The sequence below is a fragment of the Nyctereutes procyonoides genome, unplaced genomic scaffold (genome assembly GCF_905146905.1).
Source record: "Nyctereutes procyonoides isolate TBG_1078 unplaced genomic scaffold, NYPRO_anot_genome, whole genome shotgun sequence".
Taxonomy (NCBI): Eukaryota; Metazoa; Chordata; class Mammalia; order Carnivora; family Canidae; genus Nyctereutes; species Nyctereutes procyonoides.
Genome location: NW_026575132.1, coordinates 6958858 through 6981415, shown reverse-complemented (window position 1 = coordinate 6981415; position 22558 = coordinate 6958858). Strand labels below are relative to the sequence as shown.

At 40.1% G+C, this 22558-nt stretch overlaps 1 protein-coding gene across 6 annotated transcripts in view; it reads left to right on the top strand.

Moving 5' to 3' along the window:
• SF3B1 (splicing factor 3b subunit 1) overlaps positions 1 to 22558 on the top strand; it is a 60872-nt gene that overhangs the window by 18158 nt on the left and 20156 nt on the right. For 3 of the 6 annotated variants that reach the window (XR_008666968.1, XM_055345044.1, XM_055345043.1), the window contains 5 exons: positions 3793 to 3972; positions 17166 to 17332; positions 19531 to 19635; positions 20240 to 20354; positions 22189 to 22268. Coding sequence is in view for 4 of the 6 variants with exons in the window: in XM_055345043.1 (XP_055201018.1) it covers positions 3793 to 3972; positions 17166 to 17332; positions 19531 to 19635; positions 20240 to 20354; positions 22189 to 22268 (647 nt within the window). In the remaining 2 variants the exon portion in view is untranslated. Of the gene's footprint in view, positions 1 to 3792; positions 3973 to 17165; positions 17333 to 19530; positions 19636 to 20239; positions 20355 to 20413; positions 22269 to 22558 lie in introns of those variants that run through there. The other 3 variants (XM_055345047.1, XR_008666969.1, XM_055345046.1) reach the window with 3 other exon arrangements.

Here is a 22558-nt window from a genome sequence, read left to right as displayed (position 1 = left end):
TTAGTTGTCTGGGATACCTATTCAGACTTGATTTATATGTGTTCTGAATCTAGATATTTCACCATTATGAATCAGGGAGAGCTCTCAGTTGACTTTCAACTAGAAAAAGAGGCTAGTTAACGAATTCATGCTGAGATGTTAATATACTGCTGTTCTGTTCTAGTTAGGCCTGGCATAGCTGGAAGGAAGAGAAATCTATCCAAGTTAGTTCAAGAAAAGCAGTACTATTTAAAGAATGGGCCATTAGTTTGGGGCTGGAGATGGTTCTGGATTTAGGGTAGCCGTGGGGACTTGAGCAGCAGGAATTTGTGATTCCTCAGTCTTATGTCATTAAAGTGACATTCTCCTTTGATTCTTTCTGTTTCAATAGCAACCAGCAAGTTCCTTTCATACTTCCAGTTCAAATTTCCAAGAGAAGGAATTTTGGCTTAGCCAATAACTTCTATTTTTAAGGGTAGAATGTCCTGTATTCCAAACCAGGTTCTATGTGGCTGGCCAGGTGCCTCTTTCTTCCAGGAGAACAACCCAGTTCGGTTTCCCTGAGCAGAGACTTTGGTGTGAGGTAAGTTGAAGCTAAAAGGAAAAGTCAGGCATGACAGGCACACTGACTTATTTAGAATATCGTCTCAAGGTTATCTTTTATTTAATTGAGTAATGCATTAAATTTTCAAAAATAAGACTACTTTTCAAACTTTAGGCATAACTGAAAGGGAAACAGAAAGTTTTGGATTTAGGCCTTGGGTAGGTAGAGTCTGATATTCTTTTGATACCGGAGACTGCTAGGAAACATTACACATCAAGATTGTGGGCCATTTATCCATAACAGTCCTCCTTTTACCTCAGAAAAGATGGTCTTGATAAACTGTCAGTGGCTTTCCCATAGCACAGAACTTTAAGGCCTTTATAGTTTCATTCCCCAAAGGTAAACTGAACAAGTTATATGTTTAACATTCTGCAAAATTATTATATCTTGCTTTTTTGCCCAGAAAAATTATGTATGCTTGCTACTTTGTAATATTTTTTTGAGACTCAGAAAAGCCAGCCTCCAAGTACCTCTGATAAGTAAAAGAATGGTGGTGCCTGATTGGCTTAGTCAGTAGGGCATGCAACTCTTGATCTCAAGGTCATGAGTTCAAGTCCCATGTTGGATGTAGAGCTTGCTTCAAAAGAAAAGGAATGGATTTTCCTTAGAAATTGGATGACAGGGCAGCTCTGGTGGCTCAGTGGTTTAGCGCCACCTTCAGCCCAGGGTATGATCCTGGAGACCCGGGATGGAGTTCCACGTTGGGCTCCCTGCATGGCGCCTGCTTCTCCCTCTGCCTGTGTCTCTGCCTCTCTGTCTCCTGTGAGTCAATTAAAAAAAAAAAAAAAAAAAGAAATTGGATGACATCACTGTCAATTGTCTAGATTACAAAAGACCAGATCACCTTTTCTAATTTTTGAAACAAAAAGCATCACCAGAAAAGGGCAGGAAATGTATTTTAAATGATATCTGAATATTATTTATTAATATTGAAAGTGGAAAGTAAAAGGTACTTGTTGAAAAACTTGTTACTTCCTGTCTGAATGTCCAAGTCATTGTTTTATTAAAGATAAATTAGTCTTTAGAAGAAGACTAAAAGAAGGGAATCTCCTTTGGCAAATTTTCTCTTTCCTCACTATTCCATAGGGCCTTTGCCTTACAAAAGTTAACTTAAGGGCACCCCCGGTGGCACAGCGGTTTAGCGCCGCCTGCAGCCGGGGGTCTGATCCTGGAGACCCTGAATCGAGTCCCGTGTCGGGCTCCCTGCATGAAGCCCGCTTCTCCCTCTGCCTGTGTCTCTGCCTCTCGGTCTCTCTCTCTCTCTGAATAAATAAATTAAAATAAAAAACTTACAAAAGTTAACTTAATACCTAGTAACCTAGAGAAATATGCACGTAATAATACAAAGTGGTCAGCAGATGCAGCTTCTTAGAATGAAAAGGACATGTGACACCTACTTTGCACATGCTTTTCATTTTTTTTTAAATATAGTTTATTTCTAGAAATCTGTACACCCAATGTGGGGCTCAAATTTACCACTGTGACCTTAAGAGTCGCATGTTCTTTCAACTGAGCTGGCCAGGCGCTCCATCTTTTAATATATTCCTTTTGTGTATTATAAAAATAATATGTGCTTATAGCAAAGTATCTGGAAAATACTAAAAATTATTTTTAAAGTTCATAATTTCACCAGTCATAGGCATCCACTATTAACACTTTGGTGAATTTCCTTTGCATATATTTTGACAGGACAGTGATTACCTTGTATATACATATTTACCTTTCTTCTTTTTTCTTCTTATTTTTAAATAAGAGCCAAGAAATGCCATGTCCTTGTGATTCTTTTTGTCAACATGGATTTTTTTAGATTGTTGATTATTGATGGATCATAACACCCTTCTGTAATTCTTTATTTCCCATTCATCCTTTTTTCATTATTTTAAAACATGCTATTTTATATATATAAAAGAATATGTGCAATCTATGTGTAGGTTATAAACCATGTAAGGAATATCTGTGGGCACTCTGCCAATTCAACAACTAGAATTTACCAATAATTCATATAATGTTCTTGGGACGCCTGCATGGCTCAGGGGTTGAGTGTCTGCCTTCAGCTCACAGCGTCGGGGTCCCTGGGATTGAGTCCCACGTCAGACTCCCTGCAGGGGGCCTGCTTCTCCCTCTGCCTGTGTCTATCTCTCATGAATAAAATCTTTTTTAAAAAAATAATCTACATGTTCTCTTAACCTTTTCCTCCCTCAACTATTGTTTAACGTAAATTAAAACAACTGAAAATTGAAAATTTTCTCTCATCAAATTGATTTTTTCCATTGATACTAAGTCCCATTTTTGTTACTAAAGTTTCTACTAAAAACTCATGTTGTGATCCTATTACACAGCCAGGCAAACTTTTTTGGTGATAGCTCTAACCTTAATCCTTACCTGTTTCCTTAGGCTGCTTCCTGTACCAACTTCCCTTCAAAGTTATGTTCTTTTTTAATCCTAAAGTCCAAGGCCAGTGTGACAGTTCAAAATTATGCTTTTGTAATTGATGCGTAGGAAAAAAAAAAAGCCATATTTGGAGCTTTTAAAAATTCCTGATTCAAGAATGACATTTAGGATTAAGAGAGGCATTCCATCAGTGTTAATGCTGACAACCCGTGGTTTTCTAAGAACCTATGAAATTAAAAGGCTTTAAAAAAGGACGGCATAGTTCTTCCTGTGTAATTTAGTAAGGGTGTGACCTTGCATATTTTATATACACCCCCGCCCTAGTTTTCCTCTCCTTTCTTAAATGGGATTAGCAACAACTCGCCCACTTTCCTGGGTTATTTGTGAGGTACAACAGTGTCTGGAAATAATAATGTTGTGCACAAAACTCCTACCCAAATGGCAAGTAATTCTTTAAGAAGAAAGAAAAGTGACCTTGAATTTCAGCGCGAAGGACGTGACTGGTATGTGTCTCCACAACCACCCACTGCAGCCGCTGAGAGAGACGCTAAAGGAGCTCTCGCCTGGCACCGACACACCTCCGGTCGATGTGGAGGAAGAGAACTGACGGCCTGAGGTTTCGGACGGGCCTGAAATCCAGCGTCTCTCGCAGTGACTATCAGCGGACCTCGCACAACCCACTTTCCTCCAGAGCAGTCACCCCCGCACCCGCGTTAGGACTCGCTTACACCTCCTCCTCCCGCCACCGCGAAAACCGCCTCCGCGCCGGGCCCTGGCTCCTCCCCCTCCCCCACAATGCATCGCTCTGTTCCCTCTAGGCAGCTGCTCCGTCACGTGTCGCGCGGCGGCGCGCGCCCCCCCCCTTGGCGCACGCGCAGAGAGCATTCCCCAGCTATTTTTCTCCGTGGCAGCGGCGGCGAGCGGAAGTGCTGGGGAGCGCCAGTTCCGTCTGTGTGTTCGAGTGGACAAAATGGCGAAGATCGCCAAGACCCACGAAGGTAAGGCGTCTTTCCCGTGCTCCCGCGTCTTCTCTGCTGCCAGCCTGCCAAGACTCGATTTTACTCGGTTTTTGCCTCGGCCTGTGGTTTCTTTGGTGGGGTGCCGCGCCCGCGCGGGGGGGCCCTGGTCGGCTCCTCGGCGCTAGCGGCGCAGGCCACTGCCCCACGTAATGGCGTCTTACTCCTCCACCGCCGGCAGGCGCTTTGTTCCGCGTTTGGGTCCTGTTCCTTCAGAGTTGCTTCTCTTTTCCAAGCGGAAGGCCTCGTTCAGACGGCTCGCCGGGGGGGGAGTCCAGGGCCGCGAATCGGGGAAACGGGCGTGAAAGCCGGGAGTCGCCCTCGCCTCACGGAACTGTGGCGGGCGCAGTTCGTGCCGGGGGAGTCGGGGGACCCCGGGAACACGGCAGCCGCTTCTCGGGCAGCGCCAACTCGAGCGTAGCCTGCTTGAGGCCCGTTCCTCTTCATCTCGGCTAATCAGGCATCTAAAATACTTTTTTTTTTTTTGTATGAAGTGATTTGGACATAAAATCTGGTAGTTTTTTCTTCCCGTGATCACTTGTATATTGGTGTTTGCCCCCCTCCCCCCTTTGGAGACTGATGATTGGTGGAAGAGGGAAAGGCACGTTATTATTCCCAGCGGTCAAAGCTTTCGAGGCACCTGATCGTTTTGTGGAATTCGGAGAACACGGAATTTAGGAAAATGCTGAGAAATAGCCGGAGTTCTTGAGGGAGTATCCAGTTTCCAGAAATGACAGGAAATAGGGTCACTTCAGAGAAGATGAGGCATGGGCATTGGGAGGCGCGTTCCTTAAGTTTTTTTTTTTCTGACCTGGAATCTGAAGCGTTGGTCAAACGGGAGGCTTCCAGGAGTCACTTGTATTTTCACGGGTCGTTTCCTGGTGCCTGGCTCCGTGTGAGAGTGAAGTAACAAAGAGTAAGGCCGTGCAAAGTTTTACAGGCTCCTGGGGAGACAGGTGTGTGTGTGTATATACGTTTTCATTCTTTCATGAGGCAAATTAACGCTTAAATAGCAATACAAGCCGCATGTTCTGGGATTCTGGGTAACGGAGTGATTAATTCCTGCCTAGGACTCTTCCATAGAGGAGGTGACGTGTCCCTGGCCTAAACGGATCAATCCGTTTTAAATTAGGGGAGGACATTTGAGCCTGAGAGGACATCTTGTAACGAGGCAAGGAGTCCTGAAAGTGTGTTTGAGTAGTGGACTGTGGCGCTGCAGGAGGGAAGGTGTAGGCGAATCCGGAAAGGTTGGTTGGGACCAGGATGTGAATGCCTTGGAATAATTGTGTTCCCCGCCAGAACTGAAGTCCACCTCTCTGCAACATGCTAATTAATGGGCAGTGACTTTAATACTCTTCTCGTTTTGGGGGTAGGTATTTAGGATTTATTTATTTGTTTTATTGTTTTTTATATTTTATTTATTCATGAGATATTTTTATTTTATTTTATATGAGATATATATTTTATTTTATTTATTCATGAGAAACACAGAGAAAGAGAGGCAGAGACACAGGCAGAAGGAGAAGCAGGCTCCCCGCAGGGAGCCTGATGCGGGACTCGATCCTGGAACCCCAGGATCACGCCCAGGGCCAAAGGCAGGCACCAAACCGCCGAGCCACCCGGGCTGCCCGGTATTTAGGATTTAAACACTGTTTTAACCCTGAAGGTTGTTTAGGCACTTACTCTTCTGTCTTTAGACTAATCCAGATGTAACCTTTTGCAAAGTAATTAGAAACTGAAGATGTTGCTCTTGTTTATTCAGGAGTAGGCTGTTCATTGGGGGCAGTTTGTGGCTTTGATTACTTTGTTGATATTTTTAATCATAAAGATACTTTTGGACAGGAAAATCAAGGTTTGGATCAAGTTTCCTGCTTTTTTGAGACCCAATTAAAAGCTTTGGTCTATAGAAGATTGAAGTTGTTTGGCCAAGTTTGCTATTTTATTTGGAATCTTGCTACAGTATGAATTAACTGATGCTATAAAGTATAGGAGTATTCATTTAACAACAGCACTGTGTATAAGACACAGTCTGTCACTGTGAGTTTTTGGTAAAGGATGATCAATGTTTAGTGGAAATATGCATAATATTTACATACAGATACTTTCCTAAAGATCTGGAGTGGTTCATGGTGCATCTCTTCTCTTTTCCCTTAATAAGTCATCTCTGATAACCTGGAGCAGATTTCTTGGTGGGTTTTTGTATGTATGTATTATGTATTTATTTATTTACCTAGGTGCTACTGTAGCTCTTTATTATATTAGAATATTCTATTGTGTTAAGGTTTTTTTAAAAAATATTTTATTCATGGGAGATAGAGGCAGAGACACAGGCAGAGGGAGGAGCAGGCTCCACGCAGGGAGCCTGACGTGGGACTCGATCCCGGATCTCCAGGATCACACACTGGGCGGAAGGCGGCGCCAAACTGTTGAGCCACTCGGGCTGCCCAACGTTTTCTTATCCACGTTGAGATTGATGTGTACAGGAACTATTTCTTGGTATCCCCAGTACCTAATGCCTAATGAGTACTGAGTATTAACATTTATTGAGAGATTATATTGGAAATATTAAAAGTTTCACAGAAAGGGGCCGCTTAAACTCACTTTTGAATGATTGGGTAGGTTTGGATACATTGTTTGGCTGAGGTAGGTGGGAAGTAGGACTTGTTAATGTATTGGGAACCTTCTGCGCTGAGAGGAAGAAAGGTTTGCATCAAATTAAAGAAGGCTTTGAACTCTAAATTAGGCTTGACTTGGCTTTCCAGTGACTACAGAATAAAGTACCTACTTCTCCCAGGTGACAAGTTATTTCTGCATTTTGGGAAAGTCTTTAGTTGCAGTGTTGAAGAGTGGCAGTAAGAGCAGCAATTCTTAAGCTAGGCTTGAGTTTGAACCTCACTGTAGTAACTTTTAAAAATGTATATTCTTTGATTTTTGTTTTAGAGTTGTCCATCATGTGGGGGGGGTGTGTGTGTGCGTGTGTTTTTAAAGCTATGGTCTTTTTTTTTTTTAAGATTTTATTTGAGAAAGGGAATAAGAGACAGAGGGAGCACAAACTGCACAAACGGGGAGAAGCAGAGGAAAAGGGAGAAGCAGACTCCCCACTGAACAGGAAACTGTAATGTGGGCTCAACCCCAAAATTCTGACCTGAGCTGAAGGCTGACGCTCAACTGACTGAGCCACCCAGGCACACCCCATCTTGTTGCTTTTTTAAGAAGATTATATAATCTTTTTATCCTAAGTAATATTGCTAGTAAGGAGTTTTCTTGTATTTTGTAATTTTTTAAAATATTTTATTTATTTATTCGTGAGAGACAGAGAAGGCAGAGACACAGACAGAGAGAGAAGCAGGCTCCCTGAAGGGAGCCTGATGTGGGACTTGATCCCGAAACTCCAGGATCATGCCCTGAGCCAAAGGCAGATGCTCTACCGCTGAGCCCCCCAGGCATCCCTGTAATTTATTTTTATTTTTTTATTTTTTTTTAATTTTTATTTATTTATGATAGTCACACACACAGAGAGAGAGAGAGAGAGAGGCAGAGACACAGGCAGAGGGAGAAGCAGGCTCCATGCACCGGGAGCCCGACGTGGGATTCGATCCCGGGTCTCCAGGATCGTGCCCTGGGCCAAAGGCAGGCGCTAAACCGCTGCGCCACCCAGGGATCCCTGTAATTTATTTTTAAAGTAATTGCTGCATCAGTAATTTTTACTTGAATTTTGTAAATTAATATTGTATTCAAAGTGATATAGGTAATTGTACCTTCCTATATGTTGTTTTCACAGGTTATTAGTTAAGCATCATTGAGCCAAACTGATAACTTGTTTTTGTTTTTATGCTGTCATAGTCCTTTTTAATATTTCTGTTATGATCAGCCCTTAATATCCTTTTTTAAGCAACCTGATTGTTTTTTACCCTGGTGGGTCACATTTTCCAGTATTGAAAGATAAAAAGAACTGGACAGGTTCACATCAATAAAATCTTTTGAACCTTATGGCATGTTTAGTAGTGTCAAAATACACAGTTACCATTGTGCATAATCTTGCTGTCCAGCAGTTCACATGTTGTTGACTTTGACAGACAAGGACTCTCTTTTTTTCTCTTGCGAAGGGGAAGGGAAAAATGAATTATCCTTAAATTTAATATATTGGCTTGTTCTGCCAGTGCCTATTTTTTTTTTTTAATATTTTATTTATTTATTCATCAGAGAGAGAGGCAGAGACACAGGCAGAGGGAGAAACAGGCTCCATGCTGGGAGCCTGACGGACTCAATCACACCCTGGGCCAAAGGCAGCGCTAAACCGCTGAGCCACTGGGGCTGCCCTGCCAATGCCTCTTGAATGGATTTTTGGAGAGCATCACAAAGCTGAAAAGTTTATTTCCCTTAGTTTTGCTTTGAGTGTCTGGGAATAGTCTTGGTATTCATTTTCTGAGATTTTTATTTTTCTGTGTTCAGAATACTTACTGTTTGGTTTTGTAGACTTCCAGTGTGCATGTTGTTAGTAAAAATAAAAAGGAAAGCAAATTGTTTAAAGATTTTTTTTTAAATATTTTATTTATTCATGAGAGAGAGAGAGAGAGAGGCAGAGGCACAGACAGGCAGAAGGAGAAGCAGGCTCCATCATGGAGCCTGACGTGGGCCTCAGTCCCAGGTCTCCAGGATCACGCCCTGGGCTGAAGGCGGCTCTAAACCTCTGAGCCTCCCAGGCTGCCCCGCTTAAAGATTTTTAAAAAGGCTTTTCTTTTCTGATTATTTAATAATAGATTTAAGTAATGCTAATTAGGGATTAATCACTTAGGAATTGATACCTTTAGTGTTCAGTAACATAATTTACCACTATAGTTAATTTTCTGGTTGGAGTTCTGTTTAAGGAAAAGGATGAAAGTTGGGATACAGAACATACTTGGTATTTTCTGGATGACTTTTAGAGGTGTTATATGTGGGAAATCCTTGCTCACTACTTGCAGAAATGGACCAGTCTAAGGTGTCAATGAGTAACATGAGAAGGCTGTGCCTCTGTAACATGTAATGAACAGTGATTAGAACATTGAAAACAATCTAAATTAAAAATGAGGAATAAAAAGACACATTGAGGAGAATAGCAATATCTGGGACATAGAAAAAAGAAGGCACGAAATGGGAAACCAGTAGAGACAGAATTGGGGAGCAGTTAAACAGTTGCATCAGATGTGACCAATGATGGTTTATCTCTATTTGATATTTAGGTCTTAGTTTAAATTATAAACAGTAGGTTAGATGTTGTCCATCTTTTTTTTTTTTTTAAGATTTTATTTATTCATAGACAGAGAGAGGCAGAGACACAGGGAGAGGGGGAAGTAGGCTCCATGCAGGGAGCCCGATGTGGGACTTGATCCTGGGTCTCCAGGATCACACCCCAGGCTGCAGGCGGCACCAAACCGCTGCGCCACCAGGGCTGCCCATGTTGCCCATCTTTTAAAAGACCTCAGTTCTGCAGTATTCTTTTGAAGTCACATTCAACTTCCTACTAAAACATTTGATGTATTTGTCAAAAGTGTTTGTAATTTTAACAATTACCATTTTTCTGATTATAAAAGTAATGTAATTTTTAAGAAAATGAAAAATGGAAATCATTTTTGAATGAATTAAGATACCAAGTGGACTAGCTCCCAGATTTCACTAATTCACACTGTTAATTAATATCTGTCTTCTAGGAAAGGATTTGTTCTCGATAGTTTAAAGCATTCCTAGGATCAGAAATCCCCTCCAAAAAGAAGAAAGCGTCAATCGAATAATGGCATTTTTTTTCTGTAGGTCATAGGAGGAAATTTAGTTTTGAAATTTATCTTTATATCTTAACATTTATTAAGATTTTTTTTTTTTTAAATTTTTATTTATTTATGATAGTCACAGAGAGAGAGAGAGAGAGGCAGAGACGCAGGCAGAGGGAGAAGCAGGCTCCATGCACCGGAAGCCCGATGTGGGATTCGATCCCGGGTCTCCAGGATCGCGCCCTGGGCCAAAGGCAGGCGCCAAACCGCTGCGCCACCCAGGGATCCCGTTTATTAAGATTTTATGTTACCATCAACTAGCAAAATAAAACCAGTGAAGGAAAAGAAATGAGAGATTGAGAAGAATGGAGACTTTTAAGATTGAAGATCTTACATAAAAGATCTAAAAAAATTCTGTTTATATCCAGCAGAGGACTCCATTTCAAAGAAGAGAGAGCTTTTATTTTTCTGTTGGCATGGGGTAATAGGCCTTGGTTGTTTCTTTTTCTCCTTCTCCTTCTCCTTTTTTAAATAAATATTTTGTTTACTTATTCATGAGAGACACAGAAAGAGAGGCAGAGACACCGGCAGAGGGAGACGCAGGCTCCATGCAAGGAGCCCAATGTGGGACTCGATCTGGGGATTCCAGGATCCCACCCTGAGCCAAAGGCAGACAGACGCTCAACAGCTGAGCCACTGAGGTGTCCCTAGGCCTTGGTTTCAAGGGGCTAGGAGAACCAAGAAGGAGAAAAAAGGGCAAAATTTAAGAGAACCATGCTTAAATTTTCTTTAACTTTCTATCGTAAATTGCAAACATAAGAATTTGTGTACTCTGGTCCCTTCCACCCTTCCCATCAAATTTTTTGGTTGCTTTATAAAAATTTTATTCAAAATTTTTTTCCAATTCATTTGAATCAGGTTCCAAAAAAAATCCATACATCCGTTAGTCTTAAATTTTTAGATTCTCACCACTACTGCTATAATTAAGATGTCTGGATTCCCACAGCAAGGGAAGCGCCAAGAAAATTGCTGGCTTTTGGAATGAACATAGTTCAGAAATCATATTTTAGGGTTAAGTTGGACCATCCATGGCAAGGAAATCTAACAAGGGATTTGCACCATCAGCTGCCCCTCCCACTATGATTTTAATGGCAATGAAGGTACTCTCACAGTTTTTCTTAGTTATTTCTATCTGAAATAGTTGTGTTTTTTTTTTAAGATTTTTATTTACTTATTCATGAGAGACGCAGAGACATAGGCAGAGGGAGAAATAGGCTCCCTGTGGGAGCCCCACGTGACACTCCATCCCAAGGTCCCAGGATCACGACCTAAGCCAAAGGCAGACGCTCAACCACTGAACCACTCAGGGGTCCCTATCTGAAATAGTTTTGCTTGAGTAACCCTGTGCTGTTCATACCTCAAAATAGGAATACCAATTTAAGAAAAACCTCATTCTCAACAGTGTGCCTTTAAGGCTTCTCCTTTAGTGAGGCTCTTGCAGACTCTGGCCTGCTACTTTTTTTTTTTTTTTTTTAATTCGTGAGAGACACAGAGGCAGAGACACAGGCAGGGGGAGAAGCAGGCTCCATGCAGGGAGCCAGACGTGGGACTCGATCCTGGGTCTCCAGGATCACACTCTGGGCCGAAGGCAGCGCTAGACCTCTGAGCCACCCGGGCTGCCCGACTTGGTTTTTTTTTTTTTTTTTTTTGAACACACACACACTGACATGCACTAGTGCTGCAAGGGGGGCCGCGGGGGAGCAGAGGGAGAGAGAGTCTTAAGCAGACTATGCTGAATGTGCCCTACATGGGACTCAATGCCATGATCTTGATCTTGACCCCACTGGAAACCAAGAGTTGGAGGGTTAACCGACAGGCGCCCCTAAGTACAGGCCTAATACTTAACTAGTACTTTGATGTCTAAGACATCTTTTTTTTTTTTTTAATCACTACTAGATTGCCAACTCAGGATTTGAAGGACAACCCATAACTTCAATTTTAAGATTCCAAATTTGCTTTCAAGATAGGGAATTCCTCAAAGTAGGAATTCCCTACTTTGTTTTTAAGTTTTACGCATCAGTAACCAAGAGTCCTACTGTATATGCTCCGCCTCCTTCCTCCCACTCCATAGATTTTGCTGAAAATGGGGGAGGGTTGGGTGGGGAACAAAAGTGAAGCTTTCATCTGGAAAATCAGATTATTTATTTAATTGGTAAAAGGTTTTACTTATTTGAAAGAGGGCATCCATGGGGAGGGGTAAAGGGAGAAGCAGGCTCCCCACTGAGCAGGGAACCAGACATGGGGCTCCATCCCAGGACCCTGGGATCATGACCTGAGGCAAAGGCAGACGCTTACCCAACTGAGCCACCCAGGTACCCCAAGAAAAATAAGGTAATTTAGAAATCCACATTAGATATATCTGTCTCCTGATGCCCCTCCCCATTCTTAACACCATTAAGCTTGAATTTTACTAATCTCACTTATCCCAGCTCCCAGCTTTTCATTTTACTTAATTTCTTCCATTTCATCTCTCAAAATGATTCTTCCTCTTTTTTTTTTTTTTTTTTTTTAAATTTTTATTTATTTATGATAGTCACACAGTGAGAGAGAGAGAGAGAGGCAGAGACATAGGCAGAGGGAGAAGCAGGTTCCATGCACCGGGAGCCTGACGTGGGATTTGATCCCGGGCCTCCAGGATCGCGCCCTGGGCCAAAGGCAGGCGCCAAACTGCTGCGCCACCCAGGGATCCCATGATTCTTCCTCTTTTATACAGAATAATGCAACTTCTCTTCTCAAACTTGTGTAAGTAAACTCATCAAAAGGACTTTGTAAGCTTTTTATAAAATTAAACATATACTACTTTAAAATCCATATAAGATATTTACCTATATAAGACTAGGTATTTACCCAGCTGCTATTAAATCCCATATTTACATAAAAACCTATGTGAATGTTCTATAGGAGCCTTATTTGTAGTCTTTACAAACTGCAGGCAACCTGGATGCTGTAGTACCCTGGAATACTACTTTATTATGAGAAATATTGACACGTGTCATGAAGACTGGAAGATTTATGGGTTCACATGGATTAGAGTGCTAGCTCTTGGTAGTCATGCGTGGCCACGAGGTTTCTTGTCTAGTCACTAGCAGACAGTATCCATTTTTCTTTATCTTCACATCAGAATGTTTCAACTGCAGGGAGTCTGAACTGGAAAGGGATTAGGCTGGAACAGAGGATTTATTCATGTTGGTTATAATTGAAGTAGGAAGAGATTAGCATAAACATTTCCTCCTTTCTCCTCTCCTCAAGTCTTTTATTTAATATTTGGGACCTCTGATTTTTTTTTTTGTATGTTCCCTCTTTTTTTTCTATTGCTAGCAAATCTTACGCATTTGTTGTCAGAAATTGTCTATTTGCTTGTCTTCAGTTAATATTTAAAAAAGTAGGGCAGCCCCGGTGGCGCAGCGGTTTAGCGCCGCCTGCAGCCCGGGGTGTGATCCTGGAGACCCGGGATCGAGTCCCATATCGGGCTTCCTGCGTGGAGCCTGCTTCTCCCTCTGCCTGTGTCTCTGCCTCTCTCCTCGCTCTCTCTAAATGAATGAATAAATAAATCTTAAAAAAAAATTAAAAAAAATATTTAAAAAAGTACAGGAATACCTGCATAACAGTAGCTATAATTTTGTGTGAGATACCTTTGGAAATAAAGAGAGGGACGCCTGGGTGGCTCAGTGGTTGAGCATCTGCCTTTGGCTCAGGTCATGATCCTGGAGTCTCAGTGATGAGTCCCGTGTCAGGCTCCCTTGCAGGGAGCCTGCTTCTCCCTCTGTGTATGTTTCTGCCTCTCTCTGTGTGTCTCATTCAAAATAAATAAATAATCTTTAAAAAAAAAAAGGAAAATAAGTTAGAGACAACTTTGTCTTTCCCAGAGATGCAAAATGTTTATAGAATTTGGAAAAATTGCTTTTAATGACTTCTACAGATTGAAAGTTACTTTTTAATTATGAAATAGTATAATCATCCAGAAACATACAGGAAAAAATATAATGAACCCAATGTAATCCATTGCTCAGGTTTACTGATTCTTAATATTTTGCCATATTTGTGCCACAAATTTTATTTATTTTGTAAACAAGATATCACAGTTACCTTGTTTATAAATGTAACAATACATTTGATTGCTTGCATAAATATTTGAGTTATGTTTTGTTTTGGCACATAGTTTATTAGATAATTGCTGAGTTTTCTACTTTTTAATTGTCCTTTGCATAACTGCTGAGTGTTGTGGAGGCTGTTATCTCAGTTTTGTGGGTAGTTTGATGTTTGTGTAAATATGCTGCAGTTTACAGTGCATAAACAAAACCCACAAGCTTTTAGGCTTTTATCCATAGTTTTTTTTTTTTTTTTAAGATTTTATTTATTCATGAGAGACACAGAAGCAGAGACACAAGCAGAGAGAAAAGCAAAGAGAGAAGCAGGCTCCATGCAGAGAGCCCGAAGTGGGACTCAGTCCTGGGACTCCAGGATGATGCCCTGGGCTGAAGGCAGGTGCTAAACTGCTGAGCCACCCAGGGGTCCCTTATCCATAGTTTCATTCGGGTGCACACGTAGTACTGGTTTGCACATAAACATTGAACTATACAACTTGTAGAAATTTAGTAATGAACTCCCTTTAGAATTAACAACAAAGAGCTGCATAGTCCCTAGGTAATTTTTTTTGCTGAATTTTATTTAATAGGAATCCAGTCAGATATGCATAAACTTTATACAAACATAAATTTGAGATTTTGAGTACTTTTGTAATTAGAAAACTCTGTTGCTAATGCTTACGTAAAATCATCAGGTAAGATTCAATAGATGAAAGTAGTTCCTGAGTAAATGTATTATCCAAATAAAGGACTAGCTGCTTGGACTGGAAAAATCCTTTCAAAGGAAAATAAAACTGTGATGTATTAGTGTGTGGAGAGGGAGAACAAGCTGCACAATGTGTATAGTTAAGATGCAGGGTTTTTTTGGTTTTTTTCTTTAAATCAACACTCCTTTCCCATTTGTTGTTGTATATGATCTAGAAAAAAGTGTAACATGTCCTAAATTGGAAATTTTGGTAAGGGTCGGCCGGGGCTAGAAGTGGAGAGGGCCACGTATGAGTTTCCTGGGGTGTTTGTTACTAATGTAGAAACCTGGGCTCTTCGGTTGGAGGTTCCAACTTGACGTATATGAGGCCTGGAACAAGGGCCCCTGGTGATTCAGTGTAGGTTGTTAGTAGGCTACACTGATTCTGTAGAGGGGAGATTGCAGATTCTTTAACTGGCCTGATTTACCCTTTGTGTGTCTTGTCTCGATCCTGATGGCAGTAGCATTGGTGGTCTGGTAGAGGAACCTATTTACTTAAAAGTGATCCATGCATCTGGTGGGTTTTATTTTGTTTTGGCCTCACACATTTTAGGCATGCAAATGTTCAGAAAGAAAAAAATAGCTTAATCTTAACTCATCCCTTAACCAGTCTTACTAACCACTGAGGTTTCTTCTGTATTTCAGGACAAATAATTCTGGGGGTGAGGGAGGGGAGCAAATGTGTATTTAAAACTTAATTTTATTTTATTTTATTTTATTTTATTTATTTATTTATTTATGAGCCACACAGTGAGAGGGGAGGGGTGCAGAGACACAAGCAGAGGGAGAAGCAGGCTCAGTGCAGGGAGCCTGATGTGGGACTCAAACCCAGGACTGCAGGATCAGGCCCTGGGCTGAAGGTGGTGCTAAACCGCTGAGCCACCTGGGCTGCCCCAAAACTTAAAAAAAAAAAAAACATAGTTTGAACAGAAGCAAAAATAGAATAAAATAAACCACAAGCTCACATGAGGATATTTCTCTTTGTGATTGATCCTGGTGGGGACCCCTGACTGGCTGGGCTACTGTGACAGTTTGGAGGGGAGAGATGCTGGAAAACAACTGTGGAGATAGTGGTACCTTGGATACAGGATAAGAATTTTGAGTTGTTCCACATTGGAGCTGCTCAAGTTCACTTAAACTTGTTCTGTTATTTTGAGTTTCTGAGACTTGCTCCCACTCTTATTGGGGAAATCTGGTCCAGCTGGGATAGATAATACATTTTCTGCTTTAAACTGCACCCATATTGAACTGTAGAGCTTTCTCCCTTTGCTGAGGGTGTGATTTGGGCATTTGCATTTTGTCATTTGAATCTTTTTCCTTTTGGCCTTTGCAAACTAGTAAATGAGCTTTTCATCAAGGGTTTTTAATTCAGTTGAAGATAAGGAGCTGGCAACAATTGAAACATCTATTTGTTAGGCCACAGAAATCAGGAGCTGTAGAAACTCTTTTGTTTTTTATACATCTGTATATTCAGGTTATAACAATGAAACATTAGTTTGTAATTTAAAGTACCTGGTGTCAGGAAGGACCTCAAAAAAGGTTGGAAGACTAATCTATTTATTTGTTTTATTTTTAAGGTTTTATTTATTTATTCATGAGAGACACGAGGGGTGGCGGTGGAGACACAGCCAGAGAGAGGGAGAAGCAGGCTCCATGCAGGGAACCTAATGTGGGACTCGATTTTGGGATCGTGGGATCATGCCCTGAGCCAAAGGCAGATGCTCAGCCTCTGAGCCACCCAGGTGTCCCTGCACATTCTAATTTGAGAACCACTCTCCCTTTTTTTTTTTTTTTAAAGATTTTATTTATTTATTCATAGAGACAGAGAGAGAGAGAGAGGCAGAGACACAGGCAGAGGGAGAAGCAGGCTCCATGCAGGGGGCCTGATGTGGGACTCGATCCCCGGTCTCCAGGATCACACTCTGGGCTGCAGGCGGCGCTAAACCGCTGCGCCACTGGGGCTGCCCGAGAACACTCTCCATAGTACTATTTTTCTGTTTCTGGTATTGGTTTAACTGATTTTGAGTTTTGTTCTTGGTCCTTCATCAACATTGACAGTATTTTTTTCATTTGGGGAAAGGTTTGGAATTCAACAATAATTTAAACTTTGGTAACCCATTCTTAAGAGTAATTTGTAGTTGATGAAATGCTAAGCATCTCTTCTGTATACAAGCATTATCTGTTGAGGTAGAGATGTATTAAGTGTATTTTTAAAAAATATTTATTCATGAGAGACACAGAGAGAAGCAGACACCAAGCAGAGGGAGAAGTAGGCTCCCCAAGGGACCCCAATGCAGGACTTGATCACAGGACCCCGGGATCACACATGAGCCAAAGGCAAACCACTCAACCACTGAACCCACCGAGGCACCCCTTTATTAAGTGTATTAAAAATCAGTACTAGATATAGTTCTAAACCCTTTTGTATTACATTTTAAAGTTCATGTATTTAGAAGTGTAGTTTGATAATTCCTACCAGAGAAGTGCATTGTGTTGGGTCTCTTTGGAAAATTAAAGTCTGTGTTAACTTTCTTACAGATATTGAAGCACAGATTCGAGAAATTCAAGGCAAAAAGGCAGCTCTTGATGAAGCTCAAGGAGTGGGCCTTGATTCTACAGGTTATTATGACCAGGAAATTTATGGTGGAAGTGACAGCCGATTTGCTGGATACGTGACATCAATTGCTGCAACTGAACTTGAAGATGTGAGTTACTGTATACAAGAGTCAGACATTTTTTTGATGAACAAAAATATAAAGGGATTTTCCATTTTAGTTATCCTCTTTAATTTGAGAAGATTTGGGTGGTTGGAAGATCTTTCTTTTGGAGGATAAAGCTGTTGAAGGTGTTCTTCCTCTCTAAGGTCCAGAAACTTCAGGAAGTGATCAATTCTGAGTCTTTAACTTAAAACTAGTTTATCCAGGAAAGAACCTGGAAATCATTAACTATTGTAAAATAAAGCCCTATTGTTACCTGTTGAGCTCTATCTGGAGTAGCCATGTGAGGTCTGACTTTATTGTAAATCTGTCCTTGCCACTTTTGATTTTTTTCTTTTTTTTTTTTTTTTTTTTAAGATTTTATTTATTCATGAGAGACACAGGCAGAGGGAGGCTCACAGGCTCTCTGCAGGGAGTCTGACATGGGACTCGATCCCTGGTCTCCAGGATCATGCCCTGGGCCAAAGGCAGCGCTAAACCGCTGAGCCACCCAGGCTGCCCACCGCTTTTGATTTCTGACTTGTGTTTGATACTGTGTGTGTTTTTCCCTTGGCATTTTAATATGAATGGACTGTTTCTTTTTCTTTCTTTCTTTCTTTCTTTCTTCTTTCTTTCTTTCTTCTTCTTCCTTCCTTCTTCCTTCTCTTCCTTCCTTTCTTCTTCTTTCTTTCTTTCTTTCTTTCTTTCTTTCTTTCTTTCTTCTTAAGATTTTAAAAATCTATTTATTCATGAGAAACACAGAGGCAGAGGGAGAAGCAGCCTCCATGCAGGGAGCCCGATGTGGGACTCCAGGATCACGCCCTGGGCTGAAGGCTGGCGCCAAACCGCTGAGCCACCCAGGGATCCTGAATGGAATGTTTTTTGTTACTGTTGTCAGTGGCCTTTTTCAGTGACTCTGGAGGATGACCACCTCTCTTTTGAAGGGTATCCCTCAAAGTGTTTTTACATACTCCACATAGCTTATTTTGTCAGACCGTTCCAAACATCCAAATTTGGTGAAGTTGCTGTTCATTTTTGCGTGATTCAATAACAAATATTTTATGTATATAGATTTTATCAAACTTAGGCTTGTATGAAATTCAAGCCACACTTTATTTTATAGTTGGCACTTTATTCTTTTAAGAAAAATTTTAAAGTTCCAGAGGTAAAATTTCTAGAAGCTAAGGGGGAAATTGTGGTTTCGTTTTTGGATAAAAGTGGTGTTAAGATCTTGGTAGTTAACCTATTGTACTACTTAAAGTAGTAAAGTAACAATATAACACTGGTCTGTTTAAATATACTACTAGGGAAACAAATGTATTAAAATTAATTATATTTTATTGGTGTCATTACATCATGTTTAAAAAACCATGAGTTAGAAAACAAGGAGGGTTGTCTGGCTGCTGGAGACTCCTGGCGTTGTGAGTTGATGACCCATATTAGGTATAGAGGTTACTTAAAAATAAGACCTTTCAGGCAAGGAAACTGGAGAGTTCTAAATAAGCTTGTTTGCAGTTTCCAGATTTGAAAAACAAATGTCACTATGCTTTGTGTGAGAAAGCAAAATCCTCAGGCTTTTCTAGTCTATACTTTTTTTTTAAGATTTTATTTATTTACTCATGAGAGAGAAGGCAGAGGGAGAAGCAGGGTCCCCACAGGGAACCTGATGCGGGACTCCATCCCGGGACTTGGAACACACCCTGAGCCAAAGGCAGACGCTTAACCGCTGAGCCACCCAGGCATGCCTCTAGTCTATACTTTATTTTAATTAACTTCTATAGAAAGCATTCCTTGTTTAATGCTTTTAAAGGAAAAGAGAGCTAAATTTAATTAATTTTTAAAAGATTTTATTTTTAACTTATTTAAATTTTTTTTTTTTTTAAGATTTTGTTTATGAGAGAGACATGAGCAGAGGGAGAGGCAGGGTCCCTGTGGGGAGCCTAATGTGGGACTCGATCCCGGGAACCCGGGATCACAACCTGAGCTGGAGGCAGTCAACCGCTAAGCCACCCAGGTGCCCCCTAAATTTAAATTTTTTTTTTTTTAAAGTTTGAGTCGAAGAAAACCTGTTTACAAATTTTATGAACAAAAGTTTGGACGCCACTTTTGTCAGTAAGTCTTTGATACCATGTTGAATCTATTTGTTCTTTCTAATTTTTAAGTTCTGACATTTTATTTGTGGTTTTTTGGGGGGCATTTCATTGCAGGATGACGATGACTACTCATCATCTACAAGTTTGCTTGGTCAGAAGAAGCCAGGATATCATGCCCCTGTGGCATTGCTTAATGATATACCACAATCAACAGAACAGGTGACTCTTTTTCTTCTCTCCTTCGACCCCTTTTAAAAATTAAAACCAAAGTTTATTTGGCTAAGAAAACTGAATATCTCAATTCCTATGGAAGCCCACATATTTTAGAAATCACTTTATTAAAATGTCTTAAGAGTTGATTTGGGAGGTACAGAAATAATACTTTATTTTGTCAAGGTAATGGTTTCATGAAGAATTGAACTATGGAAATGTGGACATGTTTATTGTCTCATTTCTCTGTCTTATTTTTTTCATGTTAACATTCATCCATAAATGATACAAGATTTTTTTTATGAGTAAGCATTTATTAAACATTTTTACATGTTTAATAATGTTCTGTTTTTTTTTTTTTTTTTAAGATTTTGTTTATTTATTCATAAGAGACACAGAGAGAGAGGCAGAGACCTAGGCAGAGGGAGAAGCAGGCTCCATGCAGGGAGGCTGATGTGGGACTCCATCCCGAGTCTCCAGGATCAGGCCCTGGGCCGAAGGTGGCGCTAAACTGCTGAGCTACCTGGGCTGCCCAGTGTTCTGGGTTTTATATATAATATTCTATTTGGTTATTTAATAAGGTGGGTATTAAATGAGACATACCTCTTTTCAGTATGATCCATTCGCTGAGCACCGACCTCCAAAGATTGCTGACCGGGAGGATGAATACAAAAAGCACAGGCGGACCATGATAATATCCCCAGAGCGTCTTGATCCTTTTGCAGATGGTAATTCTTTCCCACTTTTCTATAAGTTTTCAGGAATTTATTTGTCTTAAGTTGTCTTTAGCCCTTTGATTTTTTTTGGCATGCTTATGAATTTGCTTTTCTTTTTTAAAATCCCCCTTATTATAGATTTGTATAGATTTGGTTGAAGTCACAGATGCCATATTCTTCATCTTTATAATGCAAGTTTTCTTTCCAGGTAGAAGGACAAGAAAATAATGAGCCAATGCCATAGAAACGCAAAGGGTTAAAGGTTTTTCTTTTACGTTTGTTTTGGGTACGCTTTCTATACTTTGAACAAATACTGTGTTTTTCTGTTCAAAATACTTTCAAACTATTGAAAGTTTTCATTCCAAATCCTAGACTTTTGGGCTTGTTACTTTTGAGAAACTGTTTCTCACATTAGAGCTCCCCCCATATTGCTCTAAATATAGTTTAGTAAATGCACCTACTTTGCTCTAAGCATACTTAAAGTTAAAACAAAAGTATGTATACAAAGACTTTGATATTTTTAATAGTTGGAGTCTGTTTTGCTAATTTTAGTGTGCAGGTCAGCACAAGGGGCATAGTGAGCCTGATGGAAGCTTTCCTCAGGTGAGTTTCAAAATCAAAATTAGGTGCCTGTTTCTTAGAATTAGATTCTGCTGCAGGTTTACAAATTAGACTTTCAGCCTGCATGAATTAGTAGGGATATTCTTTTTTACTTGCATAATTGTAATTGATTTAAACATGTATGTCAGAATTCACAGGCCCATACTAACTGTCCTTAATTTCTTTCCTACAGCAGTACTGCTATATGCCAGTCCTGTCTGCATTCTTAAGGGTGCAGTTCAACACATCCTCTCTAGATTATGGTGAAAAAGTATTCCAAAGGAAGTCTTATCAGAGCTAGTGTCAGAAAGAATGACACTATCAATTGGGCATGATCTTCAGCATAGGAAATGTCTTAGAATTTTATTATTTTTTCCTAAATTGTGATGCTATACTACTTGTATAGCTAATTATCACATTTCTAAAATGTAGTGTGCCTCTGTGAATCTTGTTATGTACTGTTTGGGCTTCTTTAAGATATTTTGAAGTTTGAAAGCAAATGCTGAAACTTTAACCAAGAGAACTAACACATCTCTTTGTACACCACTTTTCTTCTGTGTGCAACATGAAAACTGGTAGAAGTAATATATTTCAAGTAATATGTTTCCAGTTGTAATTTATACTTTCTAAGAAAATAAAAATGTTTTTGGGTCAACAAAACTTAAAAAGAATGAAGCCCTTTTTAGTAACGTGACATCAGAGTAAGATTGTAGGTGTATTTTAAAAGTCAGCTTTTCTAAACTATAACTGTTTTTAGAACATTGTATGGAGAACTTATCTAGTTATAGTTATTTGTAGTCAGGATTTTAACAGCTTGCAACAGGTAATGTTTTGAATATAAATATCTTTCCAAAGTGTTACTAATGGTAAAGAGATAATTTTCTAGGCTTCTATTCTGCTGCTTGAAGTCAGAACTGCTGATGGAGACAAAGGCACGAAAGTGTACGTATTCCGGATTAGCAACCCAGGAACCCATCACTTCTGAAGACTAAACTGTGCTGTCATTTTGTTTTTATATGCATTAAAATATTTGTTTTAAACTGCTGTAGATATGTTTGTGTTCAAACAGGTTAAATTGATCAGCAAACTCAATAAAAAGTAAGATGTATAATTATTAAAGTTTTTCATCAAAAATAAATTAAATGATTATGGAATAACATAATATTAGAGCAGGGCAGTTAAATCAGTTTAACCTAATTATCTTTTATTTATTGTACTCTTGTCCTGTTGCTGTTCTTTTCTGCAGGAGGGAAGACCCCTGATCCTAAAATGAATGCTAGGACTTACATGGATGTAATGCGAGAACAGCATTTAACTAAAGAAGAGGTATGTGAACCTGGTTTTTATTTCGGTGGTTGTGAAAGAATGTAAAGAGAGTTCAAATTGAGAGACTTTTATCTGCTGCACAAGTAGTATTTTTATAGTATTAATAAAAACTAAGTTGAGAAGGAAACCTTACCCAAAGTTCTGCTTCCTCCCAAATTAAACTTTTCATATTTCTGTATCTTCTAGCCCTCGGTCCTTTGGTTATCTGGGTGTGTATGCGCGCGCGTGTGTGTTTGTATACACATACACACACAGACATGTATCTTACAGTGGATATACCTGTGGGGAGC